Source organism: Amphiura filiformis, chromosome 15 (genome assembly GCF_039555335.1).
Source record: "Amphiura filiformis chromosome 15, Afil_fr2py, whole genome shotgun sequence".
NCBI lineage: Eukaryota > Metazoa > Echinodermata > Ophiuroidea > Amphilepidida > Amphiuridae > Amphiura > Amphiura filiformis.
In genome coordinates, this window is record NC_092642.1 from 773,512 (window position 1) to 792,801 (window position 19,290).

At 37.2% G+C, this 19,290-nt stretch overlaps 1 protein-coding gene across 1 annotated transcript in view; it reads right to left on the reverse strand.

Annotated features, from left to right (window-relative positions):
- Positions 1-13,123: 13,123 nt before the first annotated feature.
- LOC140171122 (kelch-like protein 26) overlaps positions 13,124-19,290 on the reverse strand; it is an 81,493-nt gene continuing 75,326 nt past the window's right edge. Inside the window, exon 4 of the mRNA XM_072194304.1 lies at positions 13,124-14,971. Within this exon, the coding sequence (XP_072050405.1) occupies positions 13,205-14,971 (1,767 nt within the window). The 3' untranslated portion in view covers positions 13,124-13,204. The remainder of the gene's footprint in view (positions 14,972-19,290) is intronic.

Below are 19,290 nucleotides of genomic sequence, written 5' to 3' on the forward strand. Positions count from 1 at the left end.
TCAGTAGATAGCAAGGTATGGGTATAAAGCTATCTTCAGTAGATAGCAAGGTGTGGGTATAAAGCTATCTTCAGTAGCTAGGAAGGTTTGGGTATAAAGCGATCTTCAGTAGACAGCAAAGTGTGGGTATAAAGCTATCTTCAGTAGATAGGAAGGTTTGGGTATAAAGCTATCTTCAGTAGATAGCAAGGTGTGGTATAAAGCGATATCCAGTAGATGCAAGGTGTGGGTGTAAAAATATCTTTAGTAGATAGCAAGGTGTGGGTATAAAGCTATCTTCAGTAGATAGCAAGGTGTGGGTGTAAAGCTATCTTCAGTAGATAGCAAGGTGTGGGTATAAAGCTATCTTCAGTAGATAGCAAGGTGTGGTATAAAGCGATATCCAGTAGATAGCAAGGTGTGGGTGTAAAAATATCTTTAGTAGATAGCAAGATGTGGGTATAAAGCTATCTTCAGTAGATAGCAAGGTGTGGGTGTAAAGCCATAATCGGTAGACAGCATGCAAGGTTTGGGTGTAAAACTATCTTTAGTAGTTCGCAAGGTGTGGGTATAAAGCTATCTTCAGTAGATAGCAAGGTGTGGGTCTTAAATTATCTTCAGTAGATATCAAGATGTGGGTATAAAGCTATCTTCAGTAGATAGCAAGGTGTGTGTATAAAGCCGTGTAGATAGCAAGGTGTGGGTATAAAGCCATAATCAGTAGACAGCAAGGCTTGGGTGTAAAACTATCTCTAGGAGATAGCAAGGGGTTGGTACAAAGCTATCTTCAGTAGACAGCAAGGTGTGGGTATAAAGCGATCTTCAGTATATAGCAAAGTGTGGGTGTAAAAATATCTTCAGTAGATAGCAAGGTGTGGGTATAAAGCTATCTTCAGTAGATAGCAAGGTGTGGGTATAAAGCTATCTTCAGTAGATAGCAAGGTGTGGGTGTAAAGCCATAATCGGTAGACAGCATGCAAGGTTTGGGTGTAAAACTATCTTTAGTAGTTCGCAAGGTGTGGGTATAAAGCTATCTTCAGTAGATAGCAAGGTGTGGGTCTTAAATTATCTTCAGTAGATATCAAGATGTGGGTATAAAGCTATCTTCAGTAGATAGCAAGGTGTGTGTATAAAGCCGTGTAGATAGCAAGGTGTGGGTATAAAGCCATAATCAGTAGACAGCAAGGCTTGGGTGTAAAACTATCTCTAGGAGATAGCAAGGGGTTGGTACAAAGCTATCTTCAGTAGATAGCAAGGTTTGGGTGTAAAGCGATCTTCAGTATATAGCAAAGTGTGGGTGTAAAAATATCTTCAGTAGATAGCAAGGTGTGGGTATAAAGCTATCTTCAGTAGATAGCAAGGTGTGGGTATAAAGCTATCTTCAGTAGATAGCAAGGTGTGGGTATAAAACTATCTTCAGTAGATAGCAAGGTGTGGGTATAAAGCTATCTTCAGTAGATAGCAAGGTGTGGGTATAAAGCTGTCTTCAGTAGATAGCAAGGTGTGGGTATAAAATATCTTCAGTAGATAGCAAGGTGTGGGTATAAAGCTATCTTCAGTAGATAGCAAGGTGTGGGTATAAAACTATCTTCAGTAGATAGCAAGGTGTGGGTATAAAGCTATCTTCAGTAGATAGCAAGGTGTGGGTATAAAGCTGTCTTCAGTAGATAGCAAGGTGTGGGTGTAAAAATATCTTCAGTAGATAGCAAGGTGTGGGTATAAAGCTATCTTCAGTAGATAGCAAGGTGTGGGTATAAAGCTATCTTCAGTAGATAGCAAGGTGTGGGTATAAAACTATCTTCAGTAGATAGCAAGGTGTGGGTATAAAGCTATCTTCAGTAGATAGCAAGGTGTGGTATAAAGCTATCTTCAGTAGATAGCAAGGTGTGGGTATAAAGCTATCTTCAGTAGATAGCAAGGTGTGGGTATAAAACTATCTTCAGTAGATAGCAAGGTGTGGGTATAAAGCTATCTTCAGTAGATAGCAAGGTGTGGGTATAAAGCTATCTTCAGTAGATATCAAGGTGTGGGTATAAAGCTATCTTCAGTAGATAGCAAGGTGTGGGTATAAAGCTATCTTCAGTAGATAGCAAGGTGTGGTTATAAAGCTATCTTCAGTAGATATCAGGGTGTGGGTATAAAGCTATCTTCAGTAGATAGCAAGGTGTGGGTATAAAGCGATATCCAGTAGATAGCAAGGTGTTGATGTAAAAATATCTTTAGTAGATAGCAAGGTGTGGGTATAAAGCTATCTTCAGTAGATAGCAAGGTATGGGTATAAAGCTACCTTCAGTAGATAGCAAGGTGTGGGTATAAAAAGCTATCTTCAGTAGATATCAAGGTGTGGGTATAAAGCTATCTCCAGTAGCTAGCAAGATGTGGGTATTAAGATATCTTCAGTAGAAAGCAAGGTGTGGGTATAAAGCCATAATCGGTAGACAGCAAGGTTTGGGTGTAAAACTATCTTTAGTAGATAGCAAGGTGTGGGTATAAAGCTATCTTCAGTAGATAGCAAGGTGTGGGTATAGTAGATAGCAAGGTGTGGGTATAAAACTATCTTCAGTAGATAGCAAGGTGTGTGTATAAAGCTATCTTCAGTAGATAGCAAGGTGTGAGTATCAAGCCATCTTCAGTTGATAGCAAGGTATGGGTATAAAGCTATCTTTAGTAGATAGCAAGGTGTGGGTGTAAAACTATCTTCAATTTCAGTAGATAGCAAGGTGTGGGTATAAAGCTATCTTCAGTAGATAGCAAGGTGTGTGTATAAAGCTATCTTCAGTAGATAACAAGGTGTGAGTATCAAGCCATCTTCAGTTGATAGCAAGGTATTGGTATAAAGCTATCTTCAGTAGATAGCAAGGTGTGGGTATAAAACTATCTTCAGTAGATAGCAAGGTGTGGGTATAAAGCTATCTTCAGTAGATAGCAAGGTGGGTATACAAGCTATCTTCAGTAGATAGCAAGGTGTGGGTATAAAGCCATACTCGGTAGACAGCAAGGTTTGGGTGTAATCTATCTTTAGTAGATAGCAAGGTGTGGGTATAAAGCTATCTTCAGTAGATAGCAAGGTGTGTGTATAAAGCCGTGTAGATAGCAAGGTGTGGGTGTAAAGCCATAATCGGTAGACAGCAAGGCTCAGGTGTAAAATTATCTCTCGTAGATAGCAAGGTGTGGATATTAAGCTATCTTCAGTAGATAGCAAGGTGTAGGTGTAAAAATATCTTCAGTAGATAGGTGTGGGTATAAAGCTATCTTCAGTGGATAGTAATGTGTGGGTATAAAGCTATCTTCAGTAGATAGCAAGGTGTGGGTATAAAGCTATCTTCAGTAGATAGCAAGGTGTGGGTATAAAGCTATCTTCCGTAGATATCAAGATGTGGGTATCAAGCTATCTTCAAAGTGTGGGTAAAGCCATAATCGGTAGACAGCAAGGTTTGGGTATAAAGCTATCTTCAGTAGATAGCAAGGTGTGGGTGTAAAAATATCTTCAGTAGATATCAAGATGTGGGTATCAAGCTATCTTCAGTAGATAGCAAAGTGTGTGTATAAAGCCGTGTAGATAGCAAGGTGTGGGTATAAAGCCATAATCGGTAGACAACAAGGCTCAGGTGTAAAACTATCTCTAGTAGATAGCAAGGTGTGGGTATAAAGCTATCTTCAGTAGATAGCAAGGTGTGGGTGTAAAAATATCTTCAGTAGATATCAAGATGTGGGTATCAAGCTATCTTCAGTAGATAGCAAAGTGTGTGTATAAAGCCGTGTAGATAGCAAGGTGTGGGTATAAAGCCATAATCGGTAGACAGCAAGGCTCAGGTGTAAAACTATCTCTAGTAGATAGCAAGGTGTGGATATTAAGCTATCTTCAGTAGATAGCAAGGTGTAGGTGTAAAAATATCTTCAGTAGATAGGTGTGGGTATAAAGCTATCTTCAGTGGATAGCAATGTGTGGGTATAAAGCTATCTTCAGTAGATAGCAAGGTGTGGGTATAAAGCTATCTTCAGTAGATAGCAAGGTGTGTTTATAAAGCATTGTAGATAGCAAGGTGTGGGTATAAAGCCATAATCAGTAGACAGCAAGGCTTGGGCGTAAAACTATCTCTAGTAGATAGCAAGGTGTTGGTATAAAGCTATCTTCAGTAGATAGCAAGGTATGGGTATAAAGCTATCTTCAGTAGACAGCAAGGTTTGGGTGTACAACTATCTTCAGTAGATAGCACGGTGTGGGTATAAAGCGATCTTCAGTAGATAGCAAGGTGTATGTGGGTGTAAAACTATTTGTGGTGGGTTGAAATGTGCAAGTATAATAGTAACGCTATAGGTAGGTAGTAAAATTATAAATAATAATTTTAGTAGTTTTGGTAGATAACGATATAGGACTATCTTAGATAGATAGCAAGGTGCTATAACCCCACTTTTAGTAGATAGCACGCATGGCAAGGTGTGGGTGTGAAACTATCTTCAGTAGAAAACATGGTGTGGGTAATAACTATCTACTTAGGACATATTTCAGGTTCTACAAAGCTCTTACTTCTTGACCCAAGTCATGTGCACATTTATTTTCATATCCAATTAGAATTATCTGAAGGTATAAAGTATTTGCGGTATATCGCAACGTGCATGTAATATAAAGCTATCTTCAGATAGCTATAGGTAGATAGTAAGATTAGAAACAAAACTGATCTTAGTTAGTTTCAGTAGATAGATATAGGTACGGCTTAGACTATCTTCAGTAGACATGGTAGATAGGAAGGTGTTCATATAAAACTATCTTCAGTAGATAGCAAGGTGTGGGTATAAAGCCATACTCGGTAGACAGCAAGGTTTGGGTGTAATCTATCTTCAGTAGATATCAAGGTGTGGGTATAAAGCTATCTTCAGTAGATAGCAAGGTGTGGGTATAAAGCTATCTTCAGTAGATAGCAAGGTGTTCATATAAAACTATCTTCAGTAGATAGCAATGTGTAGGTATAGAGCCATCGTCAGTAGACAGCAATTTGTGATTGTAAAACTATCTTCAGTAGATAGCAATGAGTGGGCAGTAGAAAACAATGTGTGGGTACAAAGCCATCATCAGTACGGTAGAGAGTAAGGTGTGGGTATCAAGCTATGTTCAGCAGACAGCACCGTTTGGGTCTAAAACTATCTTCAGTAGATAGAAAGGTGTGTGTGTAAAACTATCTTCAGCAGACAAAACCATCTTCAGTGGAGAGTAAGGCATGGGTATAAAACTCATCACTAGATAGCAAGGTGCAGATAAAAAGCCACCATCAGCAGATATCAAGGTGTGGGTAGGCCCTATTAAGTTATCTTCAGTAGATAGTAAGGTACGTTTGGGTGTAAAACTATCTTCAGTAGATAGCAATGTTTGGATCTATAACACTATCTTCAGTAGGCCTAGATAGCAAGGTGTGGTTATAAAGCCATCATCAGTAGATAGCAAGAGCAAGGTGTGGGTATAAAGCCATCTTCAGTAGATAGCAAGGTGTGGATCGGGCCCGTATGCAGATTTAGGGCCTACTCGGGGATGCGGGACTTCAAAAAAGTGGACCTTTTTAAAAATGGAAAGTGCACTTCCGTCTATTTCTTTTGTAAATAGGTGGTCCTATACCGTAATTGCACTTTTTGAATGCCTTTTCAGCAAAAAGTGGACATTTTGTCAATTTGTATTGGAAAATATAGCAAAAAGTGGACATTTGTGGATGTAAAACTATCTTCAGTAGATATAGGTAGGTGTGGGTGTAAAACTTAAAGACCTTCAGCAGATACTGAATGGTTGCCTATTAGTGTGAGACCAGCCGGTGCGGGCAATTGCACGGCCCAGTGATGAATGTCGACTGCATGTAGGCTAGTCTCGTCAGCTGCAGCGATTAATAAAATCACAAGGTTGACATTCTTTACACAACCATATTCCTCGTGCAAGAGATGGAAATGCATGTACAATAGTACTATACTATGGAGTAGGAGTAGAAAGGTCCAAATAGCATAGTGCGATGAAATTGGGCCATCCTTCTTTCAACCAAAGTTACCGTAATAATATATATATGACACACAAAAACAAAGCAAAGAAGGTCAATTGCTATGATTTCCAGAATTGTTTTATTAAAAAATCATTCTTGGTCATGTTGTACAAAGTAAATTTTGGCCATGTCCTGCTACTTGCTAGGGTGACGCACTACAGGTCGTCTCATTTCTTAATATGTAAAGACACCAATACTAATTAGATCAAAATAATGAAGAAGGGTCCTTCAGCAAGTATAGTGTGCCAAGAAACTCAAAATATGTTCTTTGCTCGGCCCTATGCTAAAATTAAATTATGTAAACTGTCCTTTTCATGATACTGAAAACAAAAACAAAAAAACAATTAAGATTACATATGAAGCTATATGAAGAACACAATTCAAACGGCTGCCTTTATTTATTTATTTATTTATTGCATCATATTTACCCAGGGTGGCCCGATCAGCTAAAATGCTGTTCTTACACGGGGCCCTGCATAACATTAAAAAACATACAGATACATGAGTATTATAATAAAGCATAAACATATAAATCACAATTTAAATAGAGTATACCAATGTGCATAGGCATGTGTTTGGAGTATCAACTTTAGGAATTCATGCCTATATACCAGTGTTGGGAGTATTAACTATAAGAATTACAACCACATAGACCAGCTTTTTGGAGTATTAACTTCCAGGGGGGCACTATAGTGGCAAGAGGGGTCAGGCTCATCCATGGCCTCACAAAAAACACCCTAAACAAGTATTTCTGAGACTGAAATTTACACCCCTAAACAACTATAAGTAGCACAATTTGCTACCCTGAACAAGTACTTGTCTTTTCCCCAACCCTAAACAAGTAATTATGAACCCTAAACAAGTAAACACGCAGAAACGGGTGCTTTTAACCTCAAATAAGAAGCGTGTGTACCTGGTCTCCTGGGTCGGTGTCATGTTGGGCGTGAAACCGGGGTGTAAAAACCTTATGAACCAGTCCAAAGGAACGTGCAAAAGAATCGTACACAAGATTTTCATCCTGTTGAGTGAGTTTAAGAGTGAGGATTTATTTCAGGAGATTTGTTTAACATTTTTAAGAATGAAGGAGAAAGCACAAAATCTTAAACTTGGCAAAACTACCCTAGTATGTAAGAGCTCCAAAACATACCCTTTTACACCAATTTTGCATGAATTTGATACCCTATTCACGTTACGCAAGTACAGTGGGCGACTGTGAAAAAATACCTTTTACATGAATCTTTGGATGTGCCTGATAACCCCCTTGCCATTATAGTGCTCCCCTCCCAAGATTAACTTTTAGAATTACAATCACATATACCAGTGTTTGGAGTATTACCTGTAATAATTATTATTTGATATACCCGCATTTGGAGTAAGAACTGCAAGAACCTCATTACCAACGTTTGGAGGGTTAACTCTAAGCCTGAATTACAAATTCATATTCCAGTGTTTGAAGTATTAACTGTAAGAATTACAACCTCATATGAGTACTTATACATTGGTATGCGGTGTTTTGTGATATGAAGGGAGGAAATTCACTCAAAGAGTGTGCTGAAAGTTGAGGGAATATATCTGATATCCACTCCAGCGATAATAATCGTGATATCTGCGATAACATCCACTCCAGCAATGATAATCGTTGGGAGCACACGACAGGGAACACACAGAACTGTCAGACCACCTGTGAATATAACATCAATTACAGTGATAATGAGGGGTACAAGTTGATATATGTTTGTAACCAATGTATAAGTGTGTTATCAGACCACCTGTCAAGTTGATATATGTTTGTAACCAATGTATAAGTGTGTTATCAGACCACCTGTGAATAATGTTATGATTTTCGAGACATAACATCAATTACAGTGATAATGAAGGGGTACAAGTTGATATATGTTTGTAACCAATGTATAAGTGTGTTATCACACTCGTGTGATAACATACACTTAGTATTAAACAACTTTTAGCAACCTCATATACCAGTGTTTGGAGTATTTTAACTTCAAGAATTATAACCTCATATACCAGTGTTTGGAGTATTAACTTTGAAGAATTACAACCTCATATACCAGTGTTCGAGTCCCGGTTCGAGTAAGAATTTTTTACAACCTCATATACCAGTGTTTAGAGTATTCAATTTAGGAATTACAACTTCATATACCAGTGTCTTTAATAGAGTAAGAACGTTAGAAATTACAATCTCAAATACCAGTGTTTGGAGTCAAGATCCTTAAGAATTGAAAACTCAAATACCATAGTGTTTAGCGTTAGCAGCTTAAACAGGAACTACAATTTTACAAATTCATATTCTGTAAAGATTTGCTCAATGGCGCATTGGCGCATGTGGCCGCCCTGGACGTAACTGGAAAAACAAAGTGTCCTCACATAAAAATCTCACCATCTCTGGTTGGGATTTTCAGAGGAGTGAGTTCTCTATTTGCATGTGAAATTTACCTGAAGGCAAAGGAGTCCATGTGCGCCATTAGGTGAATTGTATTAATTATAAGAACTTCAGGAATTATAAACTCATCAACAGTGTTTTCTGAGTATTAACTGTAAGAATTTTAATTTTAACTGGAATTTGAGATTTTTAAAAATCTCAAATTCCAGTGTTTGGAGTAAGAACTTTTAACCTTGATATCGATATACCAGTGTTTGGAGTATTAAGGTTGGTCTTAACCCTGGAATTATGAATATTTTCGGGCCTCATAACTGATAAATTGTTGGTGTAATGTATATAAAAGTATACATATTTAGAACTTGATCAATTCATCTGTGAGGTCAAAAAAAATGCCATTTTGGCCCTAAATCCCAAAATAACGGTTTTTGGCCCACTCTTTTTCGTTAAACGTAACAAAAAATTCTTGGGCCAAACATTTTTAAAATTGATTTTTTAAATCTAGATAAAAATATCTAGGAGACGTTTTTTAGGATTTTGACCTCACAGATTAATTTATCAAGTCTTTGCCATTCTAAATATGCATACTTTTATATACTGTAGACCAACAATTTAGCAGTTAGGGTTAAGACCAACCTTAACTTAAGGAATTACAGCCTCATAATACCAGTGTGTTTCGGAAATTACATCATACAAAAGTGGATTTTGGAGTATTAAAGGAGGATTTTGTGATCTTAGCCTCCTCTTTTTATGACATTTTTAAGTAGATATCCACGAAAAAAGCTTATCTCCAAAATGTCAGTTGATTCCGATTTTGCGTTTGCGAGTTATGCATGATTAGGCTATTGAAACTTGATGTTGAGTTTAGCGTCCCGTTTTTTTCAGCTCATAATGAGGCAACTATTTCATTATTCATTATTCATTATTTTCACGGTTTCATTATCAGCGGCCTTTTACCAATGCTTATGCGCTTTTGTTCATTCTAATTGGGTATCGCCAGTCGCAATATTATGTCACAAACACACATAAACATTTATAAAAGTATATTAATTATCTTGCTTTTTGTTTTTCAAGTTTTAAAACAAACTAAATGTATTCCGAAGTATACCATGCCAGTCTTCTTCACTCCAATTTGTAAACCTCTCCGTATACATTTGAGGATAGGGGGACAGGGGGGGATTGACTCATTTATACAAAAAATAACAATCATGCAGGACATTATGAAATACATATTTGGCACCAATTTGTCAAAACTAGGTCTTTCCTAGTTAAATTATTTACAACAGTGTCCATCTGGTAAAAACATTTTGGCTAGGTTGATTTCTCTTCTAGTATCCCAAAGGTATAATTGAAATAATTGGATAGAGCAAGGGTCAAAAACCTGTATATTTTTAATGCTAAAATATTTAGATGGATTCATCTAATAGTTCTCAAGGCTTTCTATAGTTTTTGAAGGGTTTAAATACAAAAAAAGGGGTTTAAAATTTTGCAGAACAAATTTTCTTTCTGGTTTAGTAGTAATTTGCAAAATAATGAATTATTTTCAGATTTTACATCTCAAATGCGGCACAAAATTCATAACGCGGGCGGTGGACGCTAAACTCAGAATCAAGTTTCAAGTGCCTTATGTGTATTACATTGCTCCATAGGCCACTGTTGTAATTTCGTTCTGGTATACCAGAGCGAAATTCAATTTTGGTGATATTTTTGCTAAACGAATTAATCTGCAAGAAATATTTGGTACATAAACATTATGTAGCCAGTGGTATCCAGTGGTATAAAAATGTCATTTTGTTTTTGAGAAAAGTGGAGGAGATGAGGCTGTGGATCACAAAATGCCCTTTTAATTTAAGGAATAACAAACTCATACATGTAGTGCCTTTAGAGTAAAAACATTAGAAATTACAATCTCAAATATCAGTGTTTAGAGTCAAGATCCTTGATTCTTAATTACAAACTCAAATACCAGTGTGTTTGGCGTTAAGGGATCTAAAATGAGCGTTTATTGCGTTTCGACAGTATTTTTTGTGGGACATGAGAGCACCTCGGACCTATCGAATTGCATTCTGAATAGGAAGCATGTCTTTCTGATATCAAATAATTTTCACAATCACAGTCCTCGAAGTAAATTATATAAATCTAATGATATATTCTTAAAGTGTATGTAGCAGGGGAGGAAAAGCCGACGGTCAATTGAAAATTTTGACCTTTCATATTGAAGATATGGATTTTTTTCCCAAAAAGACCTAATTTTTTTGGTGTTTTGGGAAAAAATCCATATCTTCAATACGAAAGGTCAAAATTTTCAATTGATCGTCGGCTTTTTCATCCCACCTACATACACTTTAAGTATAAATCATCAGATTTATAAAGTTTACTTCAAGTACTGTTAAATATCAAAAATATCAATTTTTAATGATTTGCCATAAAATGTGTATTAAATTGCGAATTTCAAAAAATCAAAATTATTTGATATCAGAGTGACATTCTTCGTATTCAGAATGCAATTCGATATATCTGATGTGCTCTGATGTCCCAAAATAAATACTGTCCAAACGTTCATACCCCAGCCCTTAAGAGCACTTGCAAAATGCGTACTAGTATACTGTTAAGATTTGTGTAATGGTCATATGGCCTCCCTTGGTATCTAATCTCTGGCACAAACTAAAAGTGCCCCCCCCCCTCTTAAAAATCCCACCAGCAAGTAAGACCCTCAATTCTTGTTGGAATTTTTAGAGGAGGGAGTGAAATTAATTACCCCATGGCAAAGGAGTCCACATACACCATTAGGCAAATCTTTAAGGTATGCGAGTGTTTAAAATAATCACTTTAGGAATTGAAAACTCATTGTGTTTGGAGTAAAAAATAATATCAATTATAAACTCATACCAGAGTGTTTGGAGTTGAAAACTTTAGGTATTACAAACTCAAATATCAGAGTGTTTAAAGTAAGACCTTCAGGAATTACAAAACTCAACACCCCAATATGGTTTGAGTATTAACTGCGAGAATTGCCACCTCATATACTAGTGTTGGAGAAGAACTTTAGGATGTGTACATGAACCAGTGTTTGGAATAAGAACTTTTAAGAACTACAACCTCATATACCAGTATTTGGAGTAAAAACTTAAAAAGGTTCCAACCTCATATACCAATGTCTGGAATAAGAAATTACAATCTAATGTGTAAAATGTGGTACTACACCCCTTGATAAATTTGTGACTATTTTTGCATTTTTCTCAAAAAATAGTAACACACTGGTAACAAAAGTTATGTATATTATAGGGGCAAGGAACCCACACTGGAATTTCAGTGACTTAAGACAAGCGGTGCGTTATTTATGATAAGAAAAGAGGTACTGCTAGAATGTACCTCATTTCTCAACATATATATAATGAACCACTTGTCTTGTATCACTGAAATTTCAGTGAAGTAATTGGATTCCTTGCCCCTATAATATACATAACTTTTGTAGCCAGCGTGTAGTTGGGTGTTTTTTTTGAGAAAAATGCAAAATTAGTCACAAAATTTATCAGGGGGTGTATAGTACCACCTTAAAGTAAGAACTTTACGAATTATAATATATACCAGTGTTTGTGGAGTAAACAGTAAAACAGACCATATGGTGTACCACATGTAAACACAATGAGTGTTATTACCTTATATACCAGTGTGTTTGGAGTAAAAATGTCCGGAATTACATAATCATACAGGGTGTCCCAGAATGATCTATACAGTGTTTGAAAAAACATAATATAAAAAACATAAAAAATATACAGTCAACAGTGTATCTAATTTTAATAAGTGCAATACAATGGCACATATGTCTCCTACTTATTCTGTGACTTTCATGGAAATAGCTTGATTCGTTTGGGTGTGACATCGATATTACTGAAAATGGACGAAAACTGCATCTGTGTAATTTACAGCGCAAAGGCATCATACAAATGGATGCTTTATCACCATTGTCCAGCTGTATTGTGCAATATATTGGAGGAATCCTACATTGTTTTATAGGAAACACACCAAATTTGGCACAGATGTAGACCTTACAATGCTGAATAATTATTGATATGGGATTAAGTGAAACATTTCAATATGACTTCAAATAGTTAGGTTGAATAACATACTTTTTATGTGATTTTTACCATAATTTTTACCAAAAAATGTCATTATTAAAGAAGATATAACTTCCTCAAGGATCCTCCGCAGTAAATTTTAATCGTCTCTGTTACGTAGCTGTGGGTTTGCCAATATACTGTGGACATAAATACATGCTGCGCCACTAAGGACGAACTTTTTCTATACTTTTATGACAAGTCCATCTCTGCCGGCATTTCAAATGATGAAACTCACACACCGCAATAATTATCTTCAAAACTGCCGCCAAAGAAAGAATAATATAAGGTCACTCAAGTGTAACAAATCCTTTAATCCATAGAAGGATTGCTTCCTAACATCATAAATAATCGATAGATAGTAACAACAGAACATATAACAAATATACCTGCATTTTTTCAAATAACTTTGTGCTGAACGGTTAGTAATTTTACAGGTTTTCAAAATCGGTTGTTTTGTCAAAACTTGGAATTTTTACGCAATATCCTGTAACTTCTATTAGAAATGTCCAATTTCTAAAATCTAAAATTCCTAAGCTAAATATATGTATAACATAAATATATAATATAACTTTCCCGGTATAGATCATTCTGGGACACTCTGTATATATACCAATGTGTTTGGAGTAGTGTCCTAACTCATGTACCACTGTGTAAGAATAGCATATTGGAATTCAAAGTATCCCAATCCCCTAGCGTTTTGAGGATTTTCGCTTCCTATACATCAACCTATACATATCAAAAGTGAATTCAACAGCAGGAAAACTGGCTTTATCCCATGTGAGAAGTTCTGCACCAGAAAACGGCTCTGCATCATCATCATCATTAGAGTATGATTCTTTCTCTGCAATAAATTCCTCATTTCCAGTATCACCCTTATCTTCTTCTACATCTTCTTCCATTGGAGTTTTTCTCTCCTCCTCAGTCGGAAGTTGTTTTTGGTCTTTCTGAGTAGCTGACTCCTTTCTTTCTCCTCCAGTGAGTGGTTTTTTTCTCTCTTCCACATTGGATGGATTTATTTTTTCCTCAATAGCCGACCCTTTTCTTTCTTCCTCATCAGTGGCTGATTCCTTTGTTTCCTCATTGTTCAGCCCTTTTCCTTCTTCTTCAGAGGACAATTTACCCTCCTCATCCTCGCCCCACAGTTTTCTCTCTTCTCCTTCAGCTTCCTCACTGCTCGATTCTTCTCTTGTTTCCTCTTTGTTCAGTCCTTTTCCTTCTTTCTCAGGGGACAATTTACCCTCCTCATCCTCTGCCAACAGATTTCTCTCTTCTCCTTCAGCTTCTTCACTGCTTGATTCTTTTCTTGTTTCCTCTTTGTTCAGTCCTTTTCCTTCTTTCTCAGGAGACAATTTACCCTCCTCATCCTCTGCCAACAGATTTCTCTCTTCTCCTTCAGCTTCCTCACTGTTAGATTCTTTTCTTGTTTCCTCTTTGTTCAGTCCTTTTCCTTCTTCCTCAGGGGACAATTTACCCTCCTCATCCTCTGTCAACAGATTTCTCTCTCCTCCTTCAGCTTTCTCACTGATCTTGTGGTCACTTTCTTCATCAGATACATCTTGGTTATAATCGAGGCAAGCAGTTAATCGATGAATATATCCCTTCAAATTCACAAATAATCTCTTGTTAATTGAGAAAGCACCAGAAGAGAAGTTACGCCATCTTAACGATTCTTGATCTTCCGGATTGTGTGGTTCTGAAAATGTGGCAGACGGATTATCTTCATCAAGGTTGATGGTCACATGACTCACTATTGGGTCTTTTAATCCATAGTAGACAACCCTGTAGCATTCACCTTTCTCTACTAGTATGGCTGGTGGTAAGCTAAAATTTGGATGAAAGTCATCACTCTCTAGCTTTCTATTAATGGGAAAAAGTTCTGATGCGAGAGATATCCATACATTACAGGCTGGGTCAAAGGCAAACAAAGATTCTTGTCTGCTGGTTTCCGTTGTGCTGACTCCATGAATTCCATACACTAGAATGACACCCTGATAAACCACAGAACTGATATGTTTTAGAGCCACAGGAAGATTGGGGACTTCCTCCCATCTACGTGTTTCCAAATTAAAGCGCTCAACAGTTTGCAGCAGACTATTACGTTCACCTCCCACTTTACCCGTACCACCGATTGCGTAAATGAAACCATCCATATGTACCATGGAAAAGCTGCTACGTTTTGTGATCATTGATTGCATTTTTCTCCACTTATTGTGTGATTGACTGTAAGAGAAAAAATGATCACAGTAATTGTGGTGCCGAAAAAAAATATTCCCACGCACTTTGTACCATCCACCAGCTAAATACAGCCTTTCCTCTACAACTACCAACTGATGATCATGTAAGTCTGCTTTTACCGGAATGGGAATTGCTGCAAATTTCTTCAGCTTCCTCCACCTGTTGCCTCCATGACATCTTGCTTGTGTAACACCATCAGATAAAGTCAGCGTTATCACTGTCTGTAACAGAAAAGTAACATAATGACCCGGTGATTTACAATTATATTGACTTCATTATAAAAGCTGTATAAAGATGTTAAACATTTACTTTAAGTCCAGGATTTAAGTACAGACACATGGTACTTGTCAGCAATGTTCAATTACTCATACATGTAGTCTAAACACCCTGCCCACCCCCACCCACATAAAACACATTTCTTGCCTATTCATCATAAGAGTGAGTGACACTATATACTGTAAAAGTAAAAGGGTCAAACCTCTTACTTTTTTGAGCAGAAATGGTTATTTTCATCACAAACATAACTTATGGAAGTAGTTTTCCTAAAGATGCTTGACCAGATAAAATGACAGTCTGGGATGACAGTCTCATCCCTTATAAAAATGCAGATTTTGGTATATATTTTTCTCATAACCCAAGACCCCAGTGAAACTTGGTAAGTGTTTTGTTAAGACGTTATGAACAAAAACAACGGTAGTTTGGTGGTTAACCCAGGAAAATGAGTACTATTCTATGGGCCACTAGGATATTATTATATACATTTTTGCTCTAGAATCCAGGAATAATTAAACTCCAAATAAGAGAATGTTTGGATAATGGGCTTCAATGTGAGGTAGAAAGCACAACATGTTACATCATTCCCAATTCTGACAGGGGCAAGAGTTCTGACTGGGGGGCATTCCCCCCCATGCCGCCACCACTGATTGTTTCTATAATCTACCCTTGAAAATTAGAATTTTCAAAGGCAAGGGTCTGGGGTCAGACCCTTCACAATTGGTAATTATTAATGCTTTGCAGATTTCCTTTTACAAATTAAACATACTGCAAATCATCCAGCCCATATTATTTTACACATGGAACTATGGACAGTGTGGGCCAAAAAACACTTTTTTTCTCGGATCAACTTGGAACTCTCGGAGAATTTTACTGGGGTACATACTAGTATTGTGCTGACATATCAGTAATTTCGGAGCATGTTTCGCCCAGGCAGTAGATTTTCACAAAATCCCTACTTTTTTGCTATTTCTTACTGTATAACTCTATATAGAGAAATCAGTAGAAACAATCTGGGAAAAGTAGGCATTCAGATGCCATCCTAACCAATATTAAACACTTTGGGTAGTTTGTTTGGACCCTCTAGAACATCACCAAATAGCAAGCCGTCTCAAATTGGTTACCATTATTTTTGCTAAAGACACGCATGAAAGTCAAATATTAATGATATATGAGTTGCTATATTAAGGGGTAGGGGTAGCATTATGGAGAATTTCCCCAGTTCTACTCAGTCAAATTTCCCAATTTTGGTATTTTTGCACAGATATGAACTGCAGCATTGCCAAAAATAAATGCTATGTGATTCTCGGTTATTCATGTTTTGACCAGAGGTCAAAAGGTCACACAGCCTTGAAAATTACTACAAATCAGGCGTCACATGACCCTTTAACCCCTGGTCATGTCAGAGCTGCTCTAAATTCATATCTCATGTATTGTTTGTACTTTTGCAGTTCATATCTACCCAACAAGACCAAGATTGTGAAATTTGACTCGGTAGAACTGGGGAAATGCTCCATAATGCTACCCCTATACCCCTTAATTTAGCAACTCAAATATCATCAATATTGAACTAAATACAGGTCTCTAGCAAAAAATAATGGTAACCAATTGGAGAATGCTTGCTATTTGGTGATGTTCTGGAGGGTCTAAACAAACTACCCAAATTGCTTAATATTAGGTATGACGTCATCTCAATGCCTACTTTTCCCAGGTTGTTTCTACTGATTTCTCTATATAGAGTTATACAGTAAGAAATGGCAAATAAGTAGGGATTTTGTGAAAATCTACTGCCTGGGCGAAACATGCTCCGATCTTACTGATATTTTAGCACAATAGTAGTATGTACCCTAGTAAAATTCTCCGAGAGTTCCAAGTCGATCCGAGAAAAAAAGTGTTTTTCGGCCCACCCTTGACAGCATTGCACACGCTTGACATCATGTGTATATATGCGAGGGTTAACGATTAAAAAAGACCTTACAAAAGATTGCAACACCTTTCTTATCAATGTGCCAGTACAACTTAATTCTGCGAAATTTCTAAATAAAGTTACCATCTACTTCATAACAATTATGATGAATTTGACTTCAGATACACTTTAAAATATGCAATTCACAAATTCAACTTTCCATTTACCATATCCAGGCCATATCGTCTGCAGAATGCAAGATATCATGTTAAAGTGATATTTGGCGAAATCAAGATTTTGAAGAATTTGTAAAGGGAACATAAAAACACACATTTAAAATATCATGTTTTAAGTCGGGAAGTGGACTAATTATGTTTTAATTAATGATATAAGACACCAGAAGTGCAGTATAAGCATGCAGTCCAGTTTTGCTGCAACACTAACTTAACCCTAACCGCCTAAGGGCTTTTTGGCGACAGGAAGGGAAAGTAGGAAAGAATAAAGAGAGAAAAGAAGGAAAGAAGTTGTTTGCTCTGGGTGGGATTCGAACCCGAGACCCCTCGCATGCCAAGAACTCGGTAGGCGACACTTTGCCACGGGTCTTGGGCTTCACTGGCCAGCGAAACCGTGCCTATATATCACTTAGGCCGATTGCGTTATCACACCACGTGGGCCACGGCGGATCCAAACAGAAAAATGGAGTGCGCCCGCATACGTTCGATATCAACTTTGACTCGGCTCAGCACGGGGCATTGCCCTCTCGGTCAACAGAGCGGATTCACAAACCGGCGCAGTGGATATAGGAGTCCGATTTTACAGGGATCTAATACGTGAACCAAAGCATAAAATGACTTGAAATCAAAGATTACCGTAGATTACAAGGTGCTACGTCTTTGGGTAAAATGACGTCAATTCTGCTTTTCCTGAATTTGATGGAATCAACTTTGTTTGTGAACCTTCGGAATGACACATACATCGTCATGATGCATATTGTACAATGATGCTTGTTTTGGAACACCGATATTATTACTAAGTCCCCTCAACAGAGACTTGAGAAACATGCTATAGTCGGAACAGGGCCTAATATCACCAAGGAACACAAAATCTTTTCTAGGCCATCGCAATTTGTATCAGAACGGAACGCCAAAGTGCGGTCATTTTTCACCAGAAAGAACATCTGCACAGCAATGCCGCCGTAGCAATGCGTGCGTAACACGGCAAGAGATATACTAAAATGCAGCAAACCTTTTACGAGCGCGACTACCGTGATGTTGCAAGTTCGTCGCTAACAACGCGTACGGCGCACAGTTCATTCATAAATTTCCACTCAGCAACAATATATCGCCTTAGCAGCCAATCAGAGACAAGTGCGTTCAACGCAGTATATACGCGATGTATCCTTACAATACGCGCTCGTCTAAGGTTTTCTGCATTTTAGTATAGGCATACTGACACAGCTACACTCCGGGGGACAAGCCGGCAAGCACACTGAACAGGACCGCTGCGTAGGACATTCACTCAGTGCACAGTGGAATATGCATAGGCCTACGGTAAGTGTTATGGTGTTGTTGGTGTTTTGAGATGTAAATTATACTTATTGATATCCTATAGAACTATTATATTATCTATTTGGTTTAACTGAGTAATAAAATGGGAATTTGGAAGAAATACCAACATGAATGATCAATTCATAGAATTTACAATAAAAATTTCGGCATCAAGTGATTGGGCCTACAGATGCAACAAGCAGCAGCCAACTTGCATGCTTGTAGGCCTAATGATATTAACTTGAATATCCACTTTGGTCTGTTTTGATTTCTTTTAAAAAACTATATTAATATAGGGCTTAGGCCCTACGTTTTAAAAATCTATAGCTAGGCCTACATGTTATTTTCTGTCCTCATTGTTATTTGAAGCTCTAGTCTACTGTATGTGATAATAATATTGTATGAACATTTTTCCCTTGGTATAAATCAAGATAGATGTCTCTTCACTCTTTTATATTTATGTTTGTTTTGTTTTTCTATTCTTTTTTTTTAATTTTACAGAGGATCTAGAAAGACTAGAATTGGGCTTATTGGATATCTGCTGGACAAACAGGACAAATGAAAATAACGAGATTACAGGACAGCTTTGTTGAAGCCCGAGACGGGTTTAGAAAGGTTTAATATTAGAATGGTTTCAACCATTCCTTGTAAGGAAGGATTATAAAAGGAGAGAAAAATAATAATTATTCCAGAGCTACAATAAATACAACGGCAAATTAAACAAATTCATCCGATGTTGATGTGCATTATAATAAATATAATTATTTGAAACTGATAACCTCAAAGAGTCTTCAAAGAAATGGACACGAAGAAA